Source organism: Eschrichtius robustus, chromosome 3, assembly GCF_028021215.1.
Source record: "Eschrichtius robustus isolate mEscRob2 chromosome 3, mEscRob2.pri, whole genome shotgun sequence".
Lineage (NCBI taxonomy): Eukaryota > Metazoa > Chordata > Mammalia > Artiodactyla > Eschrichtiidae > Eschrichtius > Eschrichtius robustus.
In genome coordinates this window covers 114,982,637-115,005,093 of record NC_090826.1, presented here as the reverse complement: position 1 = coordinate 115,005,093, position 22,457 = coordinate 114,982,637, and the positions used below count along the sequence as shown (strand labels likewise).

General features: G+C 41.8%; 1 protein-coding gene across 1 annotated transcript; it reads left to right on the top strand.

Moving 5' to 3' along the window:
- Positions 1 to 218: 218 nt before the first annotated feature.
- FCRL4 (Fc receptor like 4) lies at positions 219 to 21,429 on the top strand. The gene is made up of 12 exons (XM_068538267.1): positions 219 to 279; positions 2,002 to 2,025; positions 6,148 to 6,402; positions 7,408 to 7,662; positions 8,101 to 8,379; positions 9,195 to 9,482; positions 14,756 to 14,866; positions 16,012 to 16,039; positions 16,794 to 16,876; positions 17,076 to 17,144; positions 21,184 to 21,215; positions 21,313 to 21,429. Exons 1-12 carry the CDS (start codon positions 219 to 221, stop codon positions 21,427 to 21,429), a joined length of 1,602 nt encoding a protein of 533 aa, XP_068394368.1.
- The last annotated feature ends 1,028 nt before the right edge of the window (positions 21,430 to 22,457 follow it).

Sequence of the window (22,457 nt, the reverse complement as noted above, 5' to 3'; positions counted from 1 at the left end):
ATATATCAGAGCAGTACTTAAATATTTTTTTATCAAATGTTGACTTCCGTCATTGAGATTTTCTTACACCAGGTAAAGTAAGTGTTCGATATTTTAAGAAAGATTCCCCTACTTCCCCCTTTCACTTCATTAACTTCATTAACTCAACCAGCTATACTCAGAGGAACAACTTGCTGAACTCACTCTCCAGCACTGGGAACTGGCCTGTCTCCTATGAGATGCTCTTCAAGATCCCAGAGCTGACTTCCATGCTACTGTGGGCATCCTTGCTGGTCCTCGGTAAGTAGTGGGGGGAGGCCTCTGTTTGCTGGGAAAACTGAGCCTCTCCACAGGCAAAAGACCTCTCCTCTGTGCTGCTGAAAAAATGGATTTTACTCCCATTTAGAACAGCAGAAAATGAACAAAGGGGAAAGATATTGATATAATGGAATTTGAGGGAAAAAAATATTTCTAATAATGTGTTCCTTGTTTGCTTTTAATTGCCTATGAAAAATTCCTCTTACCCCCCCAAAAGTGGGCTTATTTTTCCATGCAGAAAACTACAATTAAATTTGGTTACCTTTCTAATCACAGATCATGAAAACCAAGAGTGAAAGATGAACTAAGTCCCTTGTGAAAGGACCATGTTCTGACCATGAGCTGATGTAGAATGATTTTCTGCTGAGAATAGTTATTTCTTTCTTGTATTCTAAGATCAAACCTGCTCTGATGTTTGCAAAGAGCCTGAGAAGAGGAGAACTAAGACAATTTCCCTTTGATTTTTCTTCCCTGCCTGCCAACATTTGTCCAAATGAGACACTGATTTTCTAGTAGCTCAAGCTTAGGGAAATAAAGAAATAAAGTCATTTGTACACTGAATTTTGTTAAATGTGTTTGCCTTCTTCTCAGCTATATTCCAGACTCCAATTAAGAAAGGAAGAGTTATTAGTGTGACTGGCACATTATGGGAACTCAGTAAATAGTGAATGAATGGCTATATGGGGCATAGCATGGTGCTGGGCAATGCAGAGGATGCAGGGACACGGAGGACACGGCCTCTGCCCTCAAGAACTGACATTCTGATAAGGAAATCAAAGGACAAATGAAAGAGCATTTGACTTGGCAATACAAGAAAAATATTACACAGTGGGTCATAGGATAATGATAATTAATTCTTGCTGATAATAATTAATTCTTGCTGAGCCCTATGTCAGACAGTCTTCTAAGAATATCCCATTGTATTAATGTATCCAATCCTCTAACAATAGATGAGCTGGAACTTCTATAAATCCTGTTTTACAGATAAGGAACCTAAGGCATAGAGACGGTCTCTTGCCTTAAGTTTCATGCAGTAGTAAAGTGGCAGAGTCAGGATTCAAACCCGTACTCTGACACTGGAGCTGTGCTTTTAACCACTGCCCCATACTGCATGTCCAGTTATGAGTTTCAACTGAGCTGGAATGGGAGGGGTTCTGAATCAATAGACAAGTGAGGGTGCTGCAGCCTAGAGGTATCTCAGAGGGCTTCATGGAGGAGGTGGGATTTCATCTGGGTTTTGATGCATGGGTGTAACTTGCTTTTACTTCATAATGAAGGAGGAGAATAACACTCCAGGCAAGAAGATAGTGAAGCCAAGCCTCAGCAGCAGCCACAGTTATGTCAAAAAAATAATTATAGCAACCCTTAATTGACGACTAAGTAATTTAACTCATTAAAATACGGCCATGAGGTCAGTTTCATGGCCCCCCCACCCCCGTCTTACAGATGAGAAAACTGAGCCTTGGAGGTTTTGTGTAGTTTGCCCAGGGCCACACAGCTAAAATTCAAACCTGTTTCTGCCTGAGTCTGCAGCCTGAGTTTTTGGCCATGGCGTTACCTTGTTTCTCCAGGGTGGGTGGAACTGGGCATGTTTCTCCTCCGTTTGGCTGGAAGTCAAAAATGGGCGGGTGGACTCTTACGGTAGAATGGTTTGGGACTTGTGGTTTGCCTTGTGCTGATGCCTGGCTCTTGACTCTCTTGCAGCAGCTCCAGTCAGTGGACCACTTGGTAAGTCCCTCTTTTCTTTCCCTTTCTCTTTTATGTTTCTGGATATCTTAATAACCATCCTGTATCTCAAATACTTGTAAAAAAGAGGGCTTGTTTTGCCCGCATCATTTTCTTGAGGACTACGGGCAGGTGAAAACATGTCTTAGGACTCTGACCCTAAGAGTTTGGGAGTCACACTCCTGGATGAAACCTGGCATCGTGCTGGATGATCTTGGAGGCGGGGCTGGGATACATGTCACAGAATTCAACGAAAGGGGGTGTCCCCACCTGATGTGGGATTCTAGCCAACTTGACAGAATGCATAGAATCCTGAGAGGGGAAGGATAGAAATAAGCCATTACCTCATTGGGGGAGGCTGAGGTGCAACCAACTTGCCGGCTTCCCCACGTCTCCCCCAGCTTGTCAGAGCCACGTGCAACCAACTCATCCCAAACGTCAGCATTCTGTGTAGACATTTCTCTATTAATAAGCTCAGATCATGATAACTTTAAGCCCCCATCCTACTGGTCAGCAGAAAGTCCAGCCTTCTATTGGGAGCTGTCTCCACGAGTTTTGGCAATCCGTGCGGATTTGTCCAGCCCACCTCCCACCCCCCCATCCAGGCAGCTGCTTATGGTCAGCCAGCTCCAGCCAGTGGGAGCCACTGCCCCTTGATGCACACCGTCCCCTGTAGCTTCTGGGCCTGTGATTCTCCCCATCAGTGCTGTGGCTACAGGCCATTTCCCACAAATCTCTGCCTAACTGGGAGGAGATCTTAACTTGACTAGGTTTTGTTAAACATTCTAGGATGGAGAAATAAAATACAGAGAGTGTCAGCTAGTAGATGTGGCTAATCTCAGAACCCATTGACTCAGTCCCAACCTCATAAAGATGCCGGCAAGATGTGTCTCCCCCTGACCACCTGGCCACCTGCACATAGCAGGGGCAACTTACTTGGACCAGCGAGGAATAAAGCTGCATACACCAAAGAAGTTCTCCCTTCCCTCCAGTACAAGACTTACTGCCCAGTCTCCATTTCCCTAACCGCAGGTGCTTCCCAGGAACATAGACAGTGCAGATTTCTATTCTCTTCAAGAGAAACACAACCCCATACTCACTGGGATGTAGTATATCTGTATAAACCTCTAGAGAAAGAGAAAGGAAAAAAAGTCTGCAGAGACACATGAATGTTTCTATAACCAAACAGAACATTTAATTTCTTTATTTAAAACAAGCGTTCAGGTTACTCTACAGTTTTTGCCCCCAAACAGAGTATTTCCATTACATTTGGGTACAATTCTAAGGCGTATTTGGGGCAGTTCTTACAGAAAAAGGTGAGAATATTTAAAGTCTCAAGCTTTAAAAAAACAATTGCTTGTACACCCTTGAATACAGACAGTCCTCCTTACCTGAGTATAAAAAGTACTAAGATAAAAACACACTTAATTGATTCCACTTATGATTTTATGGTAAATTGCATATCCCCAACAGTGAGATTTTATTTTTGGAAAAAAGACAATACAAATGGAAATAATGTGTTTTATTTTCTACATCACAGAATTTAGATTACCAAGGCAATTTGTAGAACAAAGCATGAATCAAATGTAGTTTTTTGTGTGTTCTTTTTGGTTTTGTTTTGTTTTTTTGTATGTGATAGCTGTAGGAAACCAAAACTGCAAAAGAGCTCCCCTGCTATGCTTCTCTCCTTTCATCATAAAGGAAAAATCTTTCCCCAGAATCCTCACTCCTTAGTTCTCTCCTAGCTTTATTCCTCTGACATCTCCTTACTCAGAACTGTGTCACATGGCTGGGCAAGTTAGTGCTTCAGTTTTTCAAACCCGCTGGTGGGCAACAGGCTCAATAGAAGGGCATTGGGACTAACTTTCAGGAGCCAAACAAATATTTTCCCTATCATTGTTTGCTCCTCTTCAACTGTTAACAGATCTTGCTCTACTACACTTGTCAGTGACTTTGGGAACCATCAGAGCAGTGGTCCCACAACACTTTTACCACCTTCATGAATTACTGCATCTTTGGCAGAATCTGAAGTATCACTTTACAATCAATTTTCATTGTATACACAATGAAGGATTAGCCTATCAAAGCATTGATCTTTGTGCAGGCTAGAAAATAGTACTGTTAAAGGGGTGAGAATGTTTGAGTGGGTGTTTCCAATAGTGAATAATTTGGTCTGTGATTACTTTTATTATGTCAAGGAAGAAAACTTTTTTTTTCTATCCTCTTAGGTTTGCTAATGAGGGCCTGCAAATTAAACTGACAAAAGGCAGACTAGCAAGAGAAAAGACAAATTTTTTATTCAAAACTTATGGGAATACACAGAAAAATATAAACTAAGGAGGCAGTTAGAATTTGAGACTTATATAACATCTGGATAGGGAAAGGGGCAGGTGAGAAGGCCACTTACTGGAAAACAAATGATTTTTAGGAAAGATAAATTGGCCCTTAAGAGAATAGGTGGGAGCTATGCTAGTTTTGTGACAACTTCTGCTTTAGGTGTGGTGCCAACTTCCAGTGTCTGGTGATAAGAGCTGATCATTTATTTGCTCCTGGAGAGGTGATTTATGACAATTGAACTCTTCAGAGGCTTTGCTTTTAGGCAGATAAGGGAATTCAGAATTAAAATAATAAAATCTATTCTCAAATGCCTTCAGCTCAAAATAATTTTTATGCCACAGTGGTGGATTCACCCTTCAGTTACTAACTCTCACACCTTGAAGCTACAAAACTTAGGAAATAAACACTCAGATAAGAAAGAGCCACAGTAACGGCTGCAGGAAATAAAGTTAAAAACAAAATCTCCCAACCGAGAAATCCTCTCTACAAAGGTAATAAAGAAAGCAAACACTTCTAGTATTGAATAAGCATTAAACCATATGCTTAATAATAAGCATGCCCATCACAGGCAATCCACCAAGAGATTGCAAAGACAGAAAAGGATCTTCCACTCTTATATTGCCAAGGGGATTCAGCCCATTACATACATGTTTTCAAGATTAAACAGTAACTAGTTCTCAAGTAGCAGGACTTGACAGCACCTTTTGTCACACATAGTTTATCCTAAATTTATCATGGTTATTGGTTTTTATCCAGAGGAGGAATAAACATCTCATATCTTTAGGACTGGAGGTAGTCTTGCATACTGCAACAAGGTACCTACCAAAGGTAAATGCTTACCCTTCCGCAGGAATGGGGAGACAGGATCCAGGGGAGCTAATCCCCTACATGTCTGCGTTTCAAAAAGATGGCTCCTTCTTGAGAAAGATGTTCCTGAGTTATGAGACTGGCAAGAGGCTTTTTAGCCATTATAAAGATTCACGTACATTTGAAAGAAATTCTGAAAGAAAAAAAGAGAGGGAGAAGTTGTTTCCTTATTTTCAACAGGAAGAATTAAACCTCTTATCTTTAATTTGTATTGATATTTACCCTTACATTCTCCAGCTTCTGTCCATCAATAATTCAAAGATCTTAAGGCCTGATTTTATGCAGTGGCCACATTTTATTTTCATGAAAGAGTATCTTTGTGGTGTGGGGAGTTAGAAGCACCTAGTTCCCAGCACTTATATTCTTTGTAGTTATTTCAATATAATTTTCACTTCAGACAACAGCCTGCTCACCCCTCCCCTACCTACTTCTTGTTGGAAAAAAATACTATGGACCCTTTTCCATAACTGCGTAATTGACCCCAAATTCCTATACTCCCTCCCTCTACAATCCCTCACCCCACCATATGGCCACGCCACACAAATGCTCATCCTAGAGAGGTGTGTGTAACATGAAGAACCCCGGGTGGGAGGGAGTTCAGGAGGAATCTACTTGAGGACCTGGCCTGTTGGAAAAGGTAAGGGGGTTTGCGAGCCTCCCATCACTGATCTTCTGTGGTGAGTAGGTCCTGCTGGGGTTGCCCTCTGAAAGTTTAGTCTGTTCCCATAGATCACAGAGCAGTTGCTGCACTCCTGGGTAAGGTGAACACAGCTGGAAAACTTGAAACCTGGGGAAACAGCAGCCTTGCCAGGGGGCCTTTCAGAGACTCTCCAAAGCTGGGTGCTTCAGTCCATTCCACACAAACCACTGCAGTGGGGACTGCAGACACCTCCACCTCAGACTCATTTCTCTTCTCCCCAGCTACTGTACCCAGATCCATGATTTCCCTCCAGCCTCCGTGGACCACTGTCTTCCATGGAGAGAGAGTGAATCTGACTTGCAACGGATTTCACTTCTATGCACCAGAGAAAATAAAATGGTACCGTTGGTACTCTGGGAAACAACATCCAAGTGAAACCCCAGGAAACACCCTCGAGGTTCGTGATTCTGGACAGTACGGTTGCCAGGCCCCAGGCTCACTCCCGAGTAGACCTGTACGCTTGCTCTTTTCTACAGGTGAGAAAGAAGGTGAATTAGTTAAAACATTGGAAGTGGTTGCAGTACATCTTAGCTCCCTGGATTGTCCAAGAACTGAGGCCCTTCATTCTACTCTTTGATCTTTCAGGTTCATGTCCTCTCTCACTGTCTATAAGTGTTTTTCAAACTACTATTGACATTAGAGTTTAAATGTCTGATATTAATCAACAGACATTCTTACACACACAATTAAAGAAAGAAGTTTTAGTTTTAGGGAAATCAAAAGTGAAGCTGTCTTAGGTCCTGCCTTCAAGGGCTTTACAGCCTCCTTGGGGAGAATTTATGTATACATGAAGGTACTAAGCACAAAATAGAAAGTGAAAAGTTCCATAAAATAAGAATTCAGAGGTGGGAAATCTCCAGCCTCAGGGCTTGGGTCTTCACCTGTCTTAGGATCTGTCCCTCCTCTATTTCAGAAAATTTAGATCACTCCTCAGGCATTGGTCTATAGGAGCAGGCATTCACTGCATCATCTCAGAGAGAAAGGATGGAAATAGCCTCTAATCAGAATCTGAAGAGCATGACAGTTTCATGAGTGGACCACATTCACTGTCCCTTGACCCTGAATTTGTATCTGTGACCATAAGCCCTCTGCAGAGCGCACTCCAATGCGCTGTAACAATTCCTAGTGTATTTCTCCAAGAACTACGTCTTTGATGACTCTTGTTCTGTTATTTGGCGAGCAAGTTGGTGTTGATCTTCTCTGTAATCAATGACATCAGAGATTTCGGTCACACCTCCTCTCAGCTTTTCCTCTCCACATTAGAATCCTTATAGTTTTGAATCTGTCCCTGAATGGTTAAATAGATGTGTTTAGGATTTATTTAGGAATTGTATCTGAAGCAGGTCAACTGATTTGGAAGGAAATGAGTGAACTTGAGTCAGGAGACTAAATCCTGGGGAAGAAAAAAAATCTCTGTAATTCAGGATGCACAGAGGAAAGAGTGCCTCGATGACAATGTCTTATCTGTGTGTGGTTTCCAGCCTCCTTCATCCTCCAGGCCCCACATTCTGTGTTTGAAGGTGACGAGTTGGTTCTGAGATGCCGGAAAAGGGGGAAAGAGAAACTGACTGCTGTGAGGTACTTTTGGAATAGAAAAGTTATTTCTGATTCTAATAAAAGCTTGGATCTTCTGATATCACAAGCAAGATTAAACAACAGTGGCTGTTACCAATGCATTGGATCCTTGGAAAACAAGCGTGTATTGAGAACAAGTCTCACAAATATTCGAATTCAAGGTAAACACTTCATTTCATACAAATTTGCTTAGCAATGTCAGGGCAGGGTAAATTGGGCACATCCGAGGGGATCTATGTAAGTGGTGTTCTTTGGTTTTTGTTTTTTTTGGCTGTGCCACTCAGCTTGTGAGATCTTCTTAGTTCCCTGACCAGGATCGAACCAGGGTCCTCGGCGGTGAAATCACAGTGTCCTAACCACTGGACCTCCAGGGAATTCCCTATATAAGTTGATATCATAACAAACTCTAGAAATATTTGAGACCTATGTCCTCTAAGAGGCAGAGAAAGTGGAGCAATTTGACTTAAATAATCCTGGGAAAGAAAAATGTGATAGAGGGGTCAATAAGTTTGTCTTGCTGGGTGTCTGAAGTTTTCCAGAACCGAGAATCCAAGCCTGACTCATACTGAGAACTTGATTCACCTCTTCTCTCCAATCAGAGCTATTTTCACGTCCAAAGCTGAAAGTCACAGACTCCCAGCCTACAGAGGGGAATTCTGTAAACCTGAGCTGTAAAACACAGCTTCCTCTAGAGCGGCCAGACGTTCGGCTTCGCTTTGTCTTCTTCAGAGACCATGGGGTCATCCTCTCAAACTGGAGTGCGTCCCCGGAACTCCAGGTCACAGCCATCTGGAGAGAAGACTCAGGATCATACTGGTGTGGGGCCGTGACCAGCGGCATCCACAAACGCAGCCTCCCGCTTCAGATTGACGTGCAGAGTGAGTGTTGGAGAGCCGGGCTGTGGCGTCTCCCCTGACCGCTCCTTCTGGCCCAGTGAGGGTAGGGACTGCCCAGTACAGATGGATTTTGTCATCCTAACAGAGGCACCAGGCTTAGACTGAGAAGTGAGGTGGATAATAAAGGAAATACAGGATTTCGTTTCCACCTCTATTTCTCTAAAAACTTAGTCTTTCTTTGAAATTCTAGCACCTTGAAATGACAGAGGTGATTCATGGAGGCAGATACAACAGTTGGGCAAAACAAAATGAAAACAAGAAACAAAATTCTCTGCTACTGAATCGACAGATTCTAGGATGTCAGATCTTGGGGTAAACTATTTAGAAGACACATATCCACAGAGCTGGACCCTAACCAGAAACAACAACAGTGTGATGTGTAAAGCAGAAGAGAAGGACATACATACACACAAAGATAAATACAATAAATATCAGCTTGTCTTAGGTACCAAAACAGGACTTCTGGAAACAGATGTGGTCTAGGTCAGTGTGACGATAGCCACTATTGTTATTACTTATCCCAGGTCAAAATAATTCACACTGACAACTAGGACATGACATAAAACCCAAATGCTTTATCAGGGAGACCCAATTTTTCTCTCCTGGAGCCTGTGCATCAGGATGGAAAGGTTACTACATTTAATGATACTCTAGGTCCCAAATCCACAGTCTACGAGCTACAGTGCTAACACCTGCAGAAGAGTATATCTTAAAGTCTCATAAAAAGTGACCCTGTCCAACATCCCACCCCTGTCCTCCTCTCATCATGCCCTCACCTGTTGTCTGTGTTCATACAGGAATCCCCGTGTCTGGAGTGTTCCTGGAGACCCAGCCCCAGGGGGACCCAGTGCTTGAAGGGGAGATACTGGTCCTTGTCTGCTCTGTGGCTGAAGGCACGGGGAACACCACATTCTCCTGGCACAGAGAGGACACGAGGGAGAGTCTGGGGCAGAAAAGTCAGCGTTCCCAGAGAGCAGAGCTGGAGATCCCTGTTATCAGGGAGGGCCACACAGGGGGCTACTACTGCACAGCTGACAACGGCTACGGCATCATCCAGAGCGAGGCGGTGAATGTCTCTGTGAGAAGTAAGTTTTAACCCCCATTGACCTTATTTATTCTCAGATTTCTCAAATTACGGGTGGGCACAACCAACACTATCTTTGTGATTCTCATTTTTCTATTTCCATTTTGCCATTTTCCACTGCAACGTTCACTTTTTTCCATTAAATGTCAATAATTCAGGTTATAAAGAGGTACTACATTGAGGTAATGCTGGCCAGGGGCCATTTCATCTCTTGGGGATGATTCTATGTGCCTGTACGCTGATCCATTGTGTGTCACTCTCAAAGAGCAGTCTTATGTCATCAGCAGTGTTTTAGGGTAGGGTATAGCTCCTTCATCCTAAGCGTCAACTGTACTCTCCCTTTGGTAATCCTCCACAGGACCAAAGACATAAAACATCCCTTTACTCCATTACTGTAGGTCTAAGAGTGTCTCAGTACCAACTTGTATTCAGGTCAGGAAACTTACAAGTACCAAGAGCGAATACAGAGCCCCATTATGTCCACAGAGGAGATAAGCCTTCCTTTGCGATAGCACAGTCGTAGCTTATATCTTTACCTTCCTCTGTCTCCAAGGAGTCATACTAGGTCAAGCCAGGTTCCCACTCAGCTCCCCTGGCACTAAAGAAATGGTTTCTATGGGGCTTCAATTCATCCTCTATCTCAGGTTCAGTTGCATCCCAGGCTATCCAATAAAGCTAGCTGTTATGGAGGAACTACTGGAAAGCTAGATTTCCCTGCTTTCCTTTACAGTAAAACCCCTTAAAAGAGTTATCTCTACTCACTGTCTTCACTTCTATTTTCTCTCAAACCCATCACCCTGAGGCTTGCCTCACTCCAATGGTACTTCTATATCTATTCATCAGATACCTCTTTTAAGGTTTTTTTTTTTTTTTTTTTTTACTGGATCCCCATCATATTTTTTTAAAATAAATTTATTTACTTTAATTTTGGCTGCATTGGGTCTTTGTTGCTGCATGCGGGCTTTCTCTAGTTGTGGTGAGCAGGGGCTACTCTTCATTGCGGTGTGGGGGCTTCTCATTGCAGTGGCTTCTCTTGTTGCAGAGCACGGGATCTAGGTGCGAGGGCTTCAGTAGTTGTGGCACGTGGGCTCAGTAGTTGTGGCTCGCGGGCTCTAGAGCTCAGGCTCAGTAGTTGTGGTGCACGGGCTTGATTGCTCTGTGGCATGTGGGATCTTCCCGGACCAGGGCTCAAACCCATGTCCACTGCATTGGCAGGCGGATTCTCTAGATCCTCCAACTCTAATGCACCTGCAAATCCAGATAACTCTACATTCAAAGTATCACCAGAATATGACTAATTCCCACCACTTCCACTGCTACCACCTGACCCAAGCCACCTGGATGACTGCGATAACACTCTGATTTTCTGCTTCACCTGTTGCTCCACACAACCTATTCTCAACACAGTATCAGAAGGAACTCTCTAAATCATAAATCAGATCATGTTACTCTTCTGCTCAATATCCTCCCATGGCTTCCCTTCTCCTTCAGAGGGAGAGCCAATGTCCTCTCAATGTCCCACCAGGTCCTGATGATCTGGCTGTCCTGCTATTCTGACCTGATGGCCCACCACTCTCTCCTCACCTTCTCCACTCTAGCCACCATGGCCCCCTGTCTCTTCTTCAAAACTTCCAGTCACACTCCAACCTCAGGGCCTTTGCACTGCTCTTCCCCAATATCTTCATGCTCATCCCCTCACTTCCTCCAGGACCTTACTCACCTTCTCAATGAGACCTTCCCAGCCACCCTGTACAACATAGCAGCTCTTCACCAAGGCCCTCCCTCTCCAAGTCTTGCTTGATTCTTCCTCACAGCATGTGTCACCAACTGCCATGCCATGCAGTCTTTTTCTGTCTCTTTCCACACCTCCCATAGTAGCCTCATAAAGGTAAATCTCTATTTTGACCATATTTTATCCCAAGTGCCTATTCTACTGATTAGCTCATATTAGGCATTCAGTAAATATTTGCTGAATGAATAAGTTTTATACATATCATTTTTGCTTATCGTAGTAATAATCCTAGAAAATAAAGATATTATCATCTCCATTCTACAGAAAAGGAGTGTGAAACTCAGAAAGGTTTGGTAATTTGCCTATGGTCACAAAGTTTATACCTGGCAGCCCAGATCTGAACCTCGACACAATCTTTTATCTCAAAGAGACAGAGATCTTTCCCTCTGTGTGACTTGTCATACTTAGCATAATGCCCTCAAGCTTCATTCATGTTGTTGCAAATGGCAGAATTTTCCTTCTTATGGCTGTATAATATTCCATCATATTCACATTCCATCATGATGGAATATTATATATATATATATATATATACCAGATTTTCTTTGTCCATTCATACATCGATGGACACTTAGGTTGCACATGTCTTGGTTATTGTAAGTAATGCTGCAGTAAACATGGGGATGCAGATATCTCTTCAAGACAGTAATTCCATTTCCTTTGGATATATACGTAGAAATGGGATTGCTAGATCATATAGTAGTTCTATTTTTAAAAAATTTTTGAGGATCCTGCATACTGTTTTCCATCGTGGTTGCACAGGTTTACATTCTGACCAACAGTGTACAAGGGTTTTCTTCTCTCCACATCCTTACCAACACTTGTTATTTCTAGTCTTTTTTTTTTAAGTTATAGGGAATAAAGTTTATTTTGGCAGAGAGTGTTAAACAAAATTAAAATTGCATACATTAGTAATATAACTCAACGTCCTTAATTTAGTGTAAGTGTGACACATTTTCTTGCTTTCCTATGTTCTGCCTAATCACCATAACGTAGACTGCTTTATTAAACTGAAATGCTGAAATTTAATTTTACTGTTTTTGCTTACGCTCTGATTCTAAACAAACTTTATAAAAAAGCCATTGTAACAGGTGTGAGGTGCTACCTCACTGTGGTTTTGATTTGCATTTCCCCAATGATAAGTGAGGTTGAACACCTTTTCATGAACCTGTTGGCTTTTGCATGTCTTCTTTGTAAAAATGTCTATTCAAATCCTTTGTCCATTTTTAAATTGGATTATTTGAGGGTTTTTTTTGCTATGGAGTTGTATGACTTCCTTATATTATCATATATTAACCCCTTATCAGATACATGATTTCCATGTATTTTCTCCCATTCTATAGATTGCTTTTTCATTTTGCTGATTATTTCTTTTGTTGTGCAGAAGCTTTTTAATTTGATGTAGTACTATTTGTGTATTTTCACTTTTGTTGCTTGTGCTTACAGTATCGTATCCAAAAAGTCATTGCCAAGGCTAATGTCAAGGAGCTTTTTCCCTATGTTTTCTTCTAGGAGTTTTATGGTTTCAGGTCTTCCATTTAAGTCTTTAATACATTTCAAGTTAATTTTTGTGAGTGGTATAAGATGGAGGTCCAGTTTCATTCTTTTGCATGTGAATATCAAGTTTCCCCAGCACCATTTATTAAGAGATTATCTTCTCCACTGAGTATTCTTGGCTCTCTTATCCACTATTAGTTGACGGTATATGCATGGGTTTATGTCTGGACTCTTGATTCTGTTCCACTGATTTATGTATCTGTTTTTATGCTAACACCAATTTGTTTTGGTTACTCTAGTTTTGTTATATAGTTTGAAATCAAGAAGTGTGAAGCCTCCAACTTTGTTCTTTTGTTGCAGGATTGCTTTTGCTATTTGTTGTCTTTTGTGGTTCCATACAATTTTTTTTTTTAAATTTCTGTAAAAACTGCCGTTGGAATCTTGATAGGGATTGCAGTGGATCTGTAGATGACTTTGGATGGTACGGACATTTTAACAATATTAATTCTTCCAATCCACAAACATGGGATATCTTTCTATATTTGTGTCTTCTTCAGTTTTTTTCAACAATATCTTATAGTTTTCAATATACAGATCTTTCACCTCCTTGGTTAAATTTACTAGTAAGTATTGTATTATTTTTGATGTTATTGAAAATGGGATTGTTTTCTTTATTTCTTCTTTAGGTAATTCATTGTTACATGGATAGAAACACAGCTGATTTTTGTATGTTGATTTGGTATCCTGCAACTGTAGTGAATTTGTTTATTAGCTCTAACAGATTTTTTGTGGAGTCTTTAGGATTTTCTTTATATAAGATCATGTCATCTGCAAACAGAGACAATTTTTCTTCTTCCTTTCCAATTTGGAGGCCTTCTATTATTTTTTTCTTGCCTGATTGTTCTGGTTAGGACTTCTAGAACTATGTTGAATAGGAGTGGTGAGAGAGGACACCCTTGCCTTGGAGAATGGATCCAATGGAAAAATCAGAATTCCCCAACAATTTAGTTTATTCCTTCCATCAGTTTCTTTCCCACCTCCCCTTCAAAGCACGTAAGACTCAGGCTTCTATGAGGAAGGAAACTGGTGGCATTTCATTGTGGTGACCCAATATATATATACATATTTTTTTAATTTTATTTATTTATTTATTTATTTTTGGTTGTGTTGGGTCTTCGTTTCTGTGCGAGGGCTTTCTCTAGTTGCAGCAAGTGGGGGCCTCTCTTCATCGCAGTGTGCAGGCCTTTCACTGTCGCGGCCTCTCTTGTTGCGGAGCACAGGCTCCAGACGCGCAGGCTCAGTAATTGTGGCTCACGGGCCTAGCTGCTCCGCGGCATGTGGGGTCTTCCCAGACCAGGGCTCGAACCCGTGTCCCCTGCATTGGCAGGCGGATTCTCAACCACTGCACCACCAGGGAAGCCCCCAATATATTTTTTTAATGGAGAGCAATCTCAGAGTTACTGCTGGTTCAGCTAGTGCCCTAATCAGTGGTGATATTTGTTTTCTTTCTCAGGCAGGCTGCTGTTCCAAAGTTAGGTGCTGCCAAGCCGCTGTCGCATAACATCCGTCCAGAAGTCTAGGGGAAATTTCCAAAAGGCCAAAGTACAGAATAGATAGAGAGATAGAGAGGCAGATGTAGATTCTCCCCCAAATATTAATCTCTGAAATGATGTCTGGGGGTCGGTGGAGGGAGCTGTCTAGCTTTCTCCCCTTTGCCACAATCCACCCAGGCTCTTGTCTTCTACCCCTTCACAGTGAGTCACTTCCTGTCACATACAGGCTCAGGGCTGTGCTGGCCACAAGTAGAAACCTGCTTCCTGTGCCACACCAGTCCTAGCCTAGTCCTCAAAGGCCCCCATGAGTCCTCATCTTTTAGATTCTTCCCTCTACCAGGGCTCAGGACCCCAGCCAAGCCGAGGAAAGGTTCCAGGGCTCCAGGCCCTAGACCCCTCCCCCGGAGGCTCATACAGGCTTTTCCCCTCCAGGCACCCCAGGGAAAAGAAGAGGCCTTGTTGCGGCGGGAACCACTGGGGGGACATTCGGTGTTCTCCTGGCTGTGGCCCTGCTGTTTTACTGCTGGCACCAGAGGAAACTAGGTTTGTGTTCTCTCTTACCTTTTGCTGGAGTCCATGCCCTGTCCCTGCCTCAGACACCCCAGCTCACCCCAACCTCAGTAACAGCCACACCACCGTCCTCCACCTCCCCACCCCAGCGCTCACAGACACACTCATACTCTTTCTTGAAATGGCAGTTTCCTTAATAGATATCTACTCTAATTTACTAAGCCTCAAGTGAAAGGTAGGGAGGAAATAAACATTTTAATGTAAAGTTTCAAAAACTTTAAATGGTTTCCTTGGGTGGTTTCTTTGGTCCAAACAGACTGGTCAGCTAGATGCTTCAGCCCATCCTACATCCCCTATAAGTGGACAATCAAAATAAACTGAAAGCCCCTCTGAAGAAATGACTGAGAATGGGAGCTGGCTAATCTTTATCCTTCTTCTTCCTCAGAGACTTCCCAGAGTCAAAGCCCGAAACCAGCACCTTGTGCTCCAATGGCTCTGCTCTCCACGGGTCAGGCCACTGCCTCCCCCTCTACCTGGTGGAGAGAGTTTTTCCCTGGTACTATCTGCCATGTGCTTCCAAAGGCTTCTTGCTTTAACCCAGGTCAGGCTAGTTTCAGATGCCAGGAAACCTGGTGTAGAAGACAGGCACAGAAACTTTTTCAGCTCTAGTATAATTACCCATCCTTCATCCCTGTCTCTTAATTTAATTCAATTCAACTCAGCTCACCAGATCCTTCTGAGCACCTGCTATGTGCCCTGCACTGGGCTGAATGTAGGGAGATTTGGACCTTTGACCATGAGTCTCCTTAACGAGCTTGAGCCTGAGGTTCCTCTGAGCATGACCACAGATGCTCCTGGAAATCCATCTACAGCTCCTCACTACTCTGCAAGAAAGACAATTTGGCTATACTTAGTATTTCCTGAGGTATATCAACACAGCCTTGAACTTTAATCAAGTCTCAAGTAATTGCACATTCAACATAGAAATGTGTAGCCCTGTCCCCGGCAAGTTATATGCTTTGTTCAGTTCTTTTTCACCTCGTTTTCATGAGAATATGGGACTGGGCCCATGTTTGAAATAACTTTCTGATGACCTCTCTTAGGCAGTGCATGTGTGTGAAATATTTGAGAATGAGCTCCCTCTGCTGACACAAATCTGCCTTCGTTTTATTTTGCAGGAGACGGTTCTCTGGGAGACACAACCAGGTGAGGCCTCAGCCTTCTGGTTTCCCAAGAATAAAATTTGCAGAACTGTGGGGCTGAAAGTTTAGGCCAAGTGATTTCTCTGTGTCCCTGTGTCTAGATACTCCCATTTTCACATTCCTTGAAATGGCCACAATCACAGCTTCCTAGAATCCTTCTAATAGTTTATATAATGGATTTTGCATGTATTTAGATCAGTTTCTTATTTGAAATTTATCCATTTATCTGAATGGAAGATACCAAAGGTTATAGATTTTCTAGGTTGCCACAGAATATTTCTGGTGCAAATAGTCCTATAGTTAGGCAATGTGTTACTATAACTATGTATAAAATGACTATTAATTCTAGACTTTCTAGAGGAAGCTCAGCTTCTAGGAATCTTCTTTTTGCCCCACATGTGCTCATATACTCATCAGATTTTGTGTTTTTAAATTTGGTTTGGAAAATATGGTCTTCTTCTGTCTGTGTCAGTGCCTCAGTCTTATAGTCAGGGACTTGGAGCATGGATTATGTCTAATTTCTTCTTGAATTGTCCAGATAGAATGCTTTGAGGACACTTCCTCCTGATGATGAGGCTGGGTTTTTTTAACCAACTAAGAGTGACCATTCTATCTATGAGATCATCATTCCTATGATGTTAGAGACTCTTCTGGCCTTGTTCTGCTGACTTCTCCCCATTCCTTTTTGTCTCTGTCTGTCCCACTCTTGTGCATATTATAATGTTCCAAGGACGATCATGTGTTTCTGTGCCTCACAGGAGACCCCTAACCCTAGACCCAGGAGTGTCCTTCCATCCCATGTGCCCTGCCCCAGTGGAGCTGCAGCAGTTGTATGGCAATGGTAAGGATTTCCTGGTAGGAAACTGCTCCCAGCCTGAGCCAGGGAGAGATACTTTGTTTTGAGGCCTGGCAAAGGCCCCTGGTCTCCCTAACTATCCCAAACCCAGACATTCCCAATAAATAATTGCTTAGGAAGAAGCATCTGCAGCATACCTCACTGACTGGGAAGGCTTAGAAAGTGTTGCTTTTTTTGTTCTCAGTGCACCCCAAAGAAAGAGACCTGGTATATTCTGAGGTCCAGATTATTCAGCCTGGGGAAGAAGGAGAAGGTAAGTCACTGGGGAGAGATTCTTGCTGCAAACTATATTCATTCATTCGACACATATTTACTGAGCACCTCCTATGTGATGGGTACTGCTTTAAGTAAAGGGAGTAAATCAGTGAACAAGGCAGATAAAAATCCCTACAGTGTGATGCTTAGATTCTGAAAAGAGAAGACAAACACAGAAAACTTTAACATATCTTTGCTCATGATCAGAACAAAAACTAAACATCCTTCTAACAGATACTGTAATCATGAAGGTGTATGTACAAAGATCTCCCTTAAGTAATGAATGAATGATTGCAAAGCACCTATTATGTGATAAGGATATATATGCATTATAATATATCTAAATATACATATGTATGTATATGTTTAGTTAATCCATATAACAACCTTGTGTAACCAGTGTACTGAACAAGCAAGACTCATGACTTAATTACAAAAATCTTCTGTCTCCCACTGTCTCTTTAAACTTTCTTCTGTGAGAGATCTTCTCTGGCAATCAGGATGAAAATTCTGGCAGCCAAAGTCCTTACAAAACATTATCTTAGACAATAGACAGTAGGTGGACACTTTATGTCATAGTCTCTATTAAGTAACTAGAACACCTAGTTTGAAGATGTTAAGAAAAACTTTCCCCTCTCCTAGTTCAGGCAAATTTCAGAATGGAAGCTGGCAATGGTAGGGATGAGGGGGAGGACCAGGCAGAGTTGGCTTCTCTGTTTCTTTGGTTGGCTTCCCCTAATTAGCCTGGAGAAAGGAGTGGGAAAGGAGTTACTCCAGCTGGTATTTTGGAAGCTGGCTTCTGCCCCTCTGGGATGGCAGATGGTTAAGGAGGCACTCCCCAGTATAAGGTACATGTGTGGTCTCTTGAGGTTTCTTGCTGGATCCCTCCTTCCTAAAATTCCTTTGGCACAGCTGGTGCATTTCGAATTCCAGGAGTTGTGTGTGACTCATTCACTGGCCTCACCTCCAGTCAATCACATCCAGCTTCCTGCTGCTGAATTCCCTTGGTACCTGGAGGCCCTACTGAACAGGACCCAAAGTGACCATACTCCTGCTTGTTCTGTCTCCCACGTGGACCACATCTGTCCTTGGGGACACCTGGGAATTTCAGGTCCTTGCTGACCCAGCAGCTTTCTTCTGATCCCACCAGCAGTCATGAGTCAGAACTCTCAACGCTCTTGATAAGGGTGTTGAAATATTTTTTATTGTTATCTGCAGTAAGAAATGCAAATTGTACTGTTAAGCAGTGTGAATGTGCACACACTCACACACAAAAACACACACATAACTGAACTAAAGTTTTAGGAGACAATACTTAGTGTGATGCACTCTGTTTTCTATTCCACTCATTGATTGTTTTAATCAGCTTTATTGAGGTATAATCGACATACAATATAATTCTCTACATTTAAACATACAGTTCAAATTATTTTAATAAATGCATCCACTCACAGAACCACCACCACAATCACCAGGTCGAACATTTCCAACAGCCCAGAAAATCCTTTCATGCTCCTTTGCAGTTAATCTCCCCCCAGCTCCACCCCTGGCAACCACGGATCTGCCTTCTGTCCTATAGTTTTGCTTTTCTATAATTTCATATAAATGGACTCTTATGTAACGTAGTCTTTGGGTCTGGATTCTTTCACTTAACATAATGTTTTGCAATTCATCCGTATTCTAGCATATTATAAGTAGTTCACTATTTTTTTTGTCACGTAAAAAGCTATGCACATTTAATGTATACAACTCATGAGTTTGGAGATAAATTAACAAACACCAAGGAAACCATCCCCACCATTAAGGCCACAGATATATGCGTCATCTTCCAAAGTTTCCTTCCACACACTTGATAATGATGATGATGATGATGTGTGGCAAGAACACTTAACATAAGATTTTACCTTCTTAGCAAACTTTAAGTATACAATAGAATATAGTTAGCTGTAGGCACTATGCTGTATAGTAGATCTCCAGAATTTATTCATCCTTCGTAACTCAAACTTTGTACCTTTTGAGCAATACCTCTAGCCTCCTTTCCCTCAGCCCCTTGGAACCACCATTCTACTCTCTGCTTCTATGTGTTTGAGAACAGACAGTATTTGTCTTTCTGTAACTGGCTTATTTTTCTTAGAATAACGTCCTCCAGGTCCATCTGTGTTGTCACGGAAGACAGGATTTCCTTCTTTTTTAAGGTGGAACAATATTCCGTTGTGTGTGTGTGTCTGTGTGTCTCTGTGTGTGTCTGTGTGTGTATCATACTTCCTTTATGCATTCATCCATCAATAAACATTTAAGTTGTTTCCATATCTTGGTTATTATGAATAGTGCTGTGATCTCTTCAAGATCCTGATTTCAATTCCCTTGGATATGTACTCAGAAGTGGGATTGCTGGATCACATGAGAGTTTTATTTTTAAATTTTTAAGAAACCTCCATACAGTTTTCCATAGTAGCAGTACCAATTTACACTCCCACCAAAAGTGTACCAGAATTTCTTTTTCTCCACATCCTTGCCAACACTTGTTATCTTTTGTCTTTTTAATGATAGCTATCCTAACAGGTGTGAGGTGATATCTCACCGTGGTTTTGATTTGTGTGATTACTGATGTTGAGCACCTCTTCAATAACTGTTGGCCATTTGTACGTCTTCTTTAGAGAAACATCTATTCAGAACCTTTGCCCATTATAAAATTGGGTTATTGTTATTGTTGTTATTTTAGCTATTGAGTCGTACGAATTCCTTATATATTTTGCATATGAAACCCTTATCTGATATATGGTTTGCAAGTATTTTGTAAGCTGCCTTTTCCACCTGTAGCACCTCTCCAGTATTTTTGTGCCTAGTAGAAATTTCAGTTGTAACTTGATCCTGAACTTGGTTTACAAATGAGGTTAAGGACTTTTACAAGGTCATAAGCCAGTAAAAGACTAAGTCTTCTGTTTTGCTATAATATTTGCTGCATAAAGTGCCTATTGCTATATTTGACTAACATGCATCATCTGAACACCTGCTTTGTCTGTTACTTTGATTTCTCAGCCATCCCCACTAATCAGGACATTTTGAATGATAGAATTAGAACTGCCATCAATTTGATTGGGTTAATTGGGTACATCTTATAGAGTCACCTTGATCAGTTGCTGCTCTTCACACTCTGTCCTTGACATATTTGTCAAAACACCACTGAAGCTGAGCACTCTGTTGGTGGACGAGTTCTATTTTAGGCACTTTATGTGTTGATGATCTGTAGCAAGATTTCTTCACCAGTGCCTCAGTGTTTGCATGAAGCCCCTGAAATTGTATGCAAATTTCCGTGCATATGTCTATTGTTCTGGGGAGGGAGTACATAGCTTCTATCAGGTCATTAAAAAGATCTGTAAACCCAAAAGGTCTATGGTAAAAATATAACGAAAAAGAGAGAGTTCCAGGATGTACCTTTTTCCCAAGCTCTATCTCTCCATAAAATTACTATATATAGCTCTCATGATTCTAACTTCTCTGAGATTCTTAATTTCTAATATGCAGGATGTGACAAATCACACCTGCTAAACTTTTCTCTCACTATGGCTCCATCTCTAAGAAACTTTGGCAATAAAATCAATAACCAGAACATGCTAATGTAAGAGAATTTTTCTCACAGGGCATACATTTGAAGAGGTCTAGTGGGAACTTGCAGAACAAGCAGGGGTTGGACTTCAAGGTCGGTAAGATGGAAGTTAAGAGAGGCAAGAATTGTAACTAAGAGAGAAATTATCTCTTAACATCTGGTAAAGGAAGGGAGTGAGGTTCCTTTCTGTGGTATTGAGGGAGAACATTATAGATCAAGGGAGCCTGACAAGGACATGCAGAGGGCTGGGTTAAGAAATGGTAAAACAAAGTCACACGTGTTGTAGGACATGTTGGGGGTCAGGGAGGAGAAAACATGACAATCAATGCAAAAGGCCCAGTGACTCCCAGATTCTGGGAAATAAGCTATAAGACTGAGTTCTGAGTGGATCCAAATACTCATAGTTCAGTGGTTTCCTTTTCTTCCACAGGAAATACCTTCAGAACATCTCTAGAGGACCAGGTGAGTTTCATTTTTTGACTGTTTTCTCTCCCACTACTGCTTATAGCCCCATACGCCTTCTCCTTCCAGTTCTTCTTCTATCTTCTTTCCACCCCAGAATGCCTCAATTGTCTACTCTGAGGTGAAGACACAGCTCCAAGATGATTCAACTGGAAAGGTCAGCTCTAAAGATGAAGATATCATGGAAAATCACAAGGGTGTCCTACTAATGTGACTTGTCCCTGATCCCAAGACCCGACTCAGTGCAGTCCTTGAGGTCTCTAGAGTGACCAACTAGTTCCAAGTTTCCGGTTCTTCTTGCCCATGTGCATTCACTCCCAGGACTTCTGATTCACCCACTCTGATGCCGTGATGGGAAAGCCCCTCAAAGACGTCACTGAAATGACCAGGGTCCATGGTTAAAGAAGAGCCTGTGTACCTGCTCTGAGCCTAACCTAATGTGTTCCCTAGGGTGTGATTTAGGGGAAAGGAGTAAGGAGGCAGAAGGACTGCTGCTGAAAAACAGAAGCACAAATTTTGGAGAACTGGGATTTGCATCTAGACAGAAAGGACCAAGTGACTCAGGTCTCTGTTTAATACATCTTCAACAATTCTCCCACTGGGGAATCAGCTGCATCAATTAGTTTCACTATGAGTGACTGCATGTATACTATACAAGCAATGCATAACCCCATCCCTCCTGCTTACACTGTTTACACTGTCAAGATTCAGTTGCAGACAGAAGAATTCATTCCAAGTGGTTTACAGATAAAGGAATTTAAAAGTTTATATTAACTACTTCGGAAAATCATTAGAAGAGTTGAAGAAGCAGGCTCTAGACTAAGTTTCCAAAAGCAAAAGCTAATTACGTTAATGTTATTAGGGACAAAGTTTTTAACACTGGAGACAAGAAATACAAATATAAAATTAAAAAGTTAAGTAAGTAACTTTAAGTAACCCCAAAAACCTAAATTTGAATTGGAAATGTTAGTACAAACTGATGACAAACGCTGCCTTTTAAAAAAATTATTTATTTCCTAGTTCTGTCCACTGGAAATGTCTAGAAATAATTAACAACTCAATAACAATGAGCACCCATTGCACATATTGTAGTCTCTAAATACTATTCCCTACTCAAAGGACACAGAGCTGCCTTTCTTGTAGGAGCTGTATCTTTGAGTTATCAAATAGGTGACGTTAGAATAATTCTTCCAATAGATGAAGAAAGACTGAAAGAAATAGAAAACGACTATTTTGTGTGAA